The sequence below is a fragment of the Berghia stephanieae genome, chromosome 10, assembly GCF_034508935.2.
Source record: "Berghia stephanieae isolate SIO BIC M18660-M18661 chromosome 10, UCSD_Bste_1.3, whole genome shotgun sequence".
In the NCBI taxonomy this organism is placed as follows: domain Eukaryota; kingdom Metazoa; phylum Mollusca; class Gastropoda; order Nudibranchia; family Aeolidiidae; genus Berghia; species Berghia stephanieae.
This window is the reverse complement of record NC_088369.1, coordinates 773,179-780,678: the sequence shown is the minus strand read 5'-3', so window position 1 is coordinate 780,678 and position 7,500 is coordinate 773,179. Positions and strand designations below refer to the sequence as shown.

Sequence of the window (7,500 nt, the reverse complement as noted above, 5' to 3'; positions counted from 1 at the left end):
TGTTTATTTCAACAGCTATTCAAATTTAAGTCCCTTGGAACTACGAATTTTTGACATTTCAAGTAGGCATCTCAGCCAGTGCCAGTCCCAGGATAGGCCTCAGGTAGACCCCCCCCCCCACGAGGGAACGAGAAGAAGTGGTTGGTCTTGGGGACAGATGACAAAATGGCCTCCAACCGAAAAAGATGGCGTTCCATCGTGTCAGCCTTATGTGCTGATCAAGCACCAAGAGGATAAGTGAAACCATTGTAAAACTACTAGCATTATTACAAGACTGTATCCCTTTTTCAGTTGTTCAAAATAAGGGGTAGCAAGAAACAACTTCATTAATTGACTCAGATGTGAATGAACACATTGCTATAGGTATTGGTGGATATTGCAAAATCCACTGTATGAAATGAAAATATGGTTTAATATTTCCTGCTCAAAAAAAATAAAACATTGTGAAGCGCAGATTGCATTGTAAATCCGTTGAAATGAGCTATATAAACGTTCACATTTATTTATTTATTTTTAAACTATTCAAGTCCAAAGAAATATGTTTTGTCATTTCGATAATTGACTTTAAAAATAATTTTAAATGTTCACTCCATGTACATTGTATGTGTGCTTCTGTATCTGACTATTACTAAATACTTACATTGATAGAACGCCGGTTTCTTGATTGATGAAATAAATGAACAAAATTGGAATGGTAGAATTAATACGTTGTTGATTGATCTATTGATCGAATACTTGATTGAGAGATAGATTGACTGATATCACTCACCTTTGCATGGGGGAAAGATGTTGGGGACCATTTACCCATTGGCATGGAGCTCTGGTACCTGAAAAGGAGATCGTGTAAACAAATACAATGTTTATTCATCTTGATTCATACTGAGCTGCGGGATGATGTGAACCTTAAAAAATTGTTTTACAAAATGAAGATAACAGCTTCAAAACCCTTTTAAATCGTTTTCTCTCGTTGGCTTAAATATGTAAACATATTATATATACATACAAGAGTGCATATATATATATATATATGAGTGTTGGTGGGTACTCGTAGGTACGAAAGTGCTCGATAATGATGGTTAGAGCTAATATAGAATGCAAATTGTCACTCCCATTTTTTGTGGCCGAGACGATTCGTTTCTGTCTTACACGTCTTCTTACACAGATGGATGACGCCGACTGAAGACGTGTAAGACACAGAAACGAATCGTCTCGGCCAAAAAAAATGGGAGTGACAATTTGCATTCTATATATATATATATATATATATATATATATATATATATATATATATATATATATATATATATATATATATATATATAAATACACACATTAATGTTTATATGTGTGAGTATGTGTTTTTGTGCATGTATGTGTCGACTAAACGTAATCATAGCTTTTACAAGGTTTACATTTTATGTTTATGTGCGTGTGTGTGTGTTTGTGTGTGTGTGTGTATGTTCGTGTGTGTGCGCGCTCAACAATGTCTTACCAGAGCAATAGGCCATTGGGCAGCTAGGGGTTGCCCTCAGATAGTAGACGTAGAAATTGCCACAGTTCTTGACTCCGATACTCAGCGAATGTTCACAGCAATGATCGACTTGGGGTCCGCCGGTTTCAAAGTTGGCACACGCTTTTCTCATCACCACTCCATCTGGATCATAGATATAAAATACAAGATTAAGCATGATCGTATCTATTAAACGGTGCCTTTTGTGTAGTAACACGTCGTGGACGAAAGAGCGCGGCCATTAAAAGAAAGGAAAGAAGAAGTTTATTGCACTGACACAACTTTATAGGGAATGAGATTAGCGGAAGAGTAGCGTTCCTTGATTGGACGTCACCTTACAGAGAGAACGTCAATTTAGTTTTGAAGTGTCTCAAGCCGCTTTCACCGGAAGCGAGGAAGAGAGACGCATGCGCACAACCAACATGACGTTCTCTCTCTAATAACTTTTCCGACGTCCCAGACTATGGGTGACTTCCAATCAAGGGAAAATACTCTTCCGTTAATCTCATTCCCTATTGAAAAAATAGCGGGCAGGCATTGGTCTTAAAGAAAAAAGACCGAAAAAAGTGTGTATACTTCTTCTTCTTCTTCTTCTTCTTCTTCTTCTTCTTCTTCTTCTTCTTCTTCTTCTTCTTCTTCTTCTTTTCCCTCCTGACATCTTTATGGTCAACAAGATGCAGGAACGCTGTGATCCTCCCAAGCTAATGCTGAGACCCACAGAGCTTCGAAGTGACCTAATAAGGCATCTGAAAAGACAAATCAAGTTGCCATTTTCATACTTCTTTCAGACTTTGGGGTCATAATCGTCTCCGACATCACATGTTCAAAGTAATTTAAGACTGGAGAAACAGACATTTGTGAATGTGTAGAGGGGAAGCAGGAAAGTGTGTGTATGAAATTGTGTCAGACACAGACAAGCCTCTGTCTTTTCTTTGTCTGGCATTGTTTTAAACACACTTTATCAGATCTCTATCTGACACAGTTTTAATAATGATAATAATAATAATAATAATAATAATAATAATAATAATAATAATAATAATAATAATAATAATAATAATAATAATAATAATGATGATATGATGATAATAATATAAAATAATAATAATAATAATAATAATAATAATAATAAATAATAATAATAATAATAATAATAATAATAATAATAATAATAATAATATAATAATAATAATAATAATAATAATAATAATAATAATAATAATATATAATAATAATAATAATAATAATATAATAATAATAATATAATAATATAATAATAATAATATAATAAATAATACATGGCATTTATATCGAGCATTTTCATCACTGTGTGATGCTCAATGCACCTAACAAATAAATATACAAAATTTACACACACACACACACACACACACACATACATATATATATATAATATATATATATAATATATATATATATATATATATATATATATATAAAACGTATACCACAATGATATCAATAGCAGCAGTGTAAGTAATATCGTATCAATATCATGAGAATGTAACGGTAAAAAGGTAGTGTTTTAACAATGATTTAAAAATGTCAATAGATTTTGCTTCTCTTATCCTTCTGGTCAGGTCATTCCACACACGGGGCCCAGTGGGTTAAGGAACGGCCGCCATAATTAATTAATCGAGGTTTAAAAAAAAATAAAATGACATATTCAACCAGCACCTCAATTATCTTGACTATAATAGGATTCTATGATTTTCAATTTTGAGACACCAAGAACATCTTGTTCAATAAATGAATAATCTAGATAGAGAAAATCGTTGTATATTCTATGAAAAAAAGGGGGGGGGGACTTTCGAAAAGTACGATACCTTCTAAATGTACTCAAATCGTTTACAATCAATCCCAAGCCAATAGCAATACTTAACATGCAGGAAAGGAGCACGACGCCTGCAGACTGGACGCTGTTATCAGCAAGTTGCTCATTTTACATATGAAGACATATGACCCATTCATATGGTCCAAAAGATCTCCTTATGCAGACGGTCGGGGTCTATTCTTCTACAGTCGAGTCTATTTGTTTACCTGATTTAGACGGGTGGGATCCATTCTTCCACAGTGTAGTCTAGATGCTACCTGATTTAGACGGCAGGACCCCACACAACCATAGTCTAGTCAAGTTTTTTACCTGCATTAGACTGTTGGGTCATATTCATCAACAGGCTAGTCTAGTTGTTTACCTGCTTTAGACTGTTGGGTAAGTCTAGTTGCTACCTGATTTAGACGGAAGGACTCCAGTCAACCATAGTCTAGTCTAGTTGTTTACCTGCTTTAGACGGGTGGGCCCCGTTCATCCATATAGGGACCACCGTCCCGCATGACAATCGCTTGGGGCATGATGTAGGCAGTTCACCTCCAGCCAGACTTGTAAATCGGTACCACCCTGCCTGCATGTGCAAATCACAGAGGGGTTTTTCCGGGTACGCTGTGTGGTAGCCTGTTGACAGGAGATGGATTGAAAGATTGTTCTCAAATCATTTCTCGACATGGGCATATTCAAAACTTAGGTGGATTTATAGGGACCAGAACATAAAAATTAATTAATAAGTGTATGAAAATAAATGGAGGTCCTGATAGTTTACTTGTAGTGCACCCCCTTTACAAGCAAAGGGACTGAAATTGATTCTGGGTGCAGTCGAGATCTTTCTTCTGACCAAACTGTCCACCAAGCAATGCTTGGTAGCTGGGTCTGTTAGATCTGGCGGAAAGTACATTGTGATAGAATCGCTTTCTATCCAAAGGATAGCAAACAATTGCTATTGTGCGTTTCCCCACTATAGAAACCGGGATAAACTCATGCTCCATGGGACTAATGCGTCTAAAGAGCTATAGGAGATAAATATTCTCTGTATTCAATTTTGCGGGATTTTTTTCTTTTGGTTTTATCCCGAGAATGAGTCAAGTTAACTAATGCGCCAGTCGGAGGGCAGCGCAGCATAAAGAGCAACAGGGCCTCGGTTTCTTAAGAAAAAAGTGAGATGTCGACAGACATGTTCAAATCCTGGTCCATCCAGTTGAAGTGCAATGCTTTATCCAATCTGGCATCGCTCTCACCCCCTCCATTACATTAGTGATACTTTTATTAGGGAATGAGATTAGCGGAAGAGTAGCGTCCCTTGATTGGACGTCACGGGCGGGGAAGTTATTTGTAAACAAACCAACTACAAGCCAAGCGCACCAAGTACAAAATTTATTATTCATATTTCTGTACAAAAATGCATATCATAATCAACGTTATGCATTTTTGTACAGAAATATGAATAATAAATTTTGTATTTGGAGCGCTTGGCTTGTCGTTGGTCTGTTTACAAATAACTGCTCCACCGGTGACGTCCAATCAACGGACGCTACTCTTCCACTAATCTCATTCCCTATACTTTTAATGTTATTTTCAGAATTGATATGTAATATTATACAATTCTTTCACTCTTGATTTTTGGAATTCCTGACGTATTCCCAACATATTTCGTCATCTTTGAATAAAAGTCATCTTCAAAAACATTTAAATTATTATTCTTTTTAAAGAATCTGATTTTTAATTAAATACTCTTCCACAGTCGTAACGTCACTTCCCTCGTAATAACGCATGGTAACTTAGTAAATTGCTCTAAACTATCGGAACAATGGCGGACGCCCTTATGAAATATTTCTCCGACGAGCATAAAAGCGTATCCAGAGAAAAAAAAAACATTATAAATCTGATCATGTTTTGACATTCACACATTTTGATCACAAACATATGAAAAGTTCTAGCCAGCATGAAGAATAAAAAGTACAGATTTTCTTTGTTTAGAACTACGATGGCCGCCGTTGCTTGGCGACTGACATCATACTAATTGAATCCAATTTACGCTTGATAATCTCACGTCACAAATTATTATTATAAACATGTTATCATTACGCGTTACTATTTAGGGAGAGGGGTGGAATAAAATCGAATAATTTAGTCGAAATAGTATATTTGCAATTAGTGTCTATTCATATTGTTTTTATACCGAGTTATCTTCCAGTTTTGTGCGGCTATGTGGTCTTGTAGTATGACACTCGCTTTCGGATCGGAAGGTCCTGGGTTCGGGCCTCGCGCTCGGCGCATAGTTGAGTCCTTGGAAAAGGTTCTTTACTCACATTCTCTCACCGTACTCAGGTGTAAATGAGTAGCTGGCCGTTAACAGCGTTGTCTTTATCCGAAAAATTGTAATATCGCCTAACTGGCGGCATGTCCCGTCCTACATGTTAAATGTTGCTGTTGACCAGCTGTTGTAAAGCGCTTTGAGCACATTTAGTGGATATTGCGCTATACAAAGCTCAATTTTTTTCTTCTATTGATGCGAGTCTCCACGAGCATGAATTGAAATGTTGAAGATAACAAGTGGTATGAAAACAATATGAATAGACAAAAATTATGTATTTATTTTATACCATTTTCATTTCGATTTGTTGCGCAAATGAATTCAAATTTTCAGTCATGGGTTCTCATTTCGGTGTCATTATTGCGTTGATGAACCGCTTCACTTCAATTCAAATATTGTCGTAAAACTCCGCTTTGTTTTGAAAAATGGACACTGACACTCAAACTTGAAAATATAGTACCCACCAGTGTTCATATTCTTCACCATTCACTTTTCTGACAGCTAGAATAAAACGGGTCAAATACATGTTCAGTTCCTCGAGTAGAATTTCATAAGCTTTCCTGACTTCACCCTTATGGGCCAAAAACTGTCGGAAGACTTTTAGGTTCCGTTCCGTCTTTTTCAATGTGTTTATATTTTGTTGTTCTTACACAAAATTGTCTGCAGGATTGTTGTCGAACGATAGAAATCCACGATGTTCTAATGTAGATGATCAGGTAAGGATAGTAATTAGGAATGATTAGTAGTTTCATAATTATAAGTGTGTCTGTCAATCACCATCGGATTGTTTTGGAAATCTCAAAAATGACTTAAAATATTGTCCATTACAACAATGTTAAACTAGGCCCATAAGCGGGTGCGGATGTCTGACCTGCAAATTTATTACACGTCGGTCCTAGCAGATGGCAAACATGGCATATAATATAATTTCCCACGATGCCGTTTATCCAATCAGAATGTGCCATTAATTGTAAAGGGTAACACCAATCAGAATTTGCCATTAATTGTAAAGGGTAGCACCAATCAGAATGTGCCATTAATTGTAAAGGGTAGCACCAATCAGAATTTGCCATTAATTGTAAAGGGTAGCACCAATCAGAATTTGCCATTAATTGTAAAGGGTAGCACCAATCAGAATTTGCCATTAATTGTAAAGGGTAGCACCAATCAGAATTTGCCATTAATTGTAAAGGGTAGCACCAATCAGAATTTGCCATTAATTGTAAAGGGTAGCACCAATCAGAATTTGCCATTAATTGTAAAGTATAGCACCAATCAGAATTTGCCATTAATTGTAAAGGGTAGCACCAATCAGAATTTGCCATTAATTGTAAAGGGTAGCACCAATCAGAATTTGCCATTAATTGTAAAGTATAGCACCAATCAGAATTTGCCATTAATTGTAAAGTATAGCACCAATCAGAATTTGCCATTAATTGTAAAGGGTAGCACCAATCAGAATTTGCCATTAATTGTAAAGTATAGCACCAATCAGAATTTGCCATTAATTGTAAAGGGTAGCACCAATCAGAATTTGCCATTAATTGTAAAGGGTAGCACCAATCAGAATTTGCCATTAATTGTAAAGTAAGCACCAATCAGAATTTGCCATTAATTGTAAAGGGTAGCACCAATCAGAATTTGCCATTAATTGTAAAGTATAGCACCAATCAGAATTTGCCATTAATTGTAAAGGGTAGCACCAATCAGAATTTGCCATTAATTGTAAAGGGTAGCACCAATCAGAATTTGCCATTAATTGTAAAGTATAGCACCAATCGGAATTTGCCATTAATTGTAAACGGTAGCACCAATCAGAATTTG

General features: G+C 36.0%; 1 protein-coding gene across 1 annotated transcript in view; it reads right to left on the bottom strand.

Moving 5' to 3' along the window:
- Positions 1-7,500, bottom strand: part of LOC144955969 (oncoprotein-induced transcript 3 protein-like) — an 11,637-nt gene that overhangs the window by 3,007 nt on the left and 1,130 nt on the right. The window contains exons 3-4 of the mRNA XM_078886232.1: positions 3,813-3,983; positions 1,493-1,654 (exon numbers count right to left, since the gene is read on the bottom strand). Of these exons, the coding sequence (XP_078742358.1) occupies positions 1,493-1,654; positions 3,813-3,983 (333 nt within the window). The remainder of the gene's footprint in view (positions 1-1,492; positions 1,655-3,812; positions 3,984-7,500) is intronic.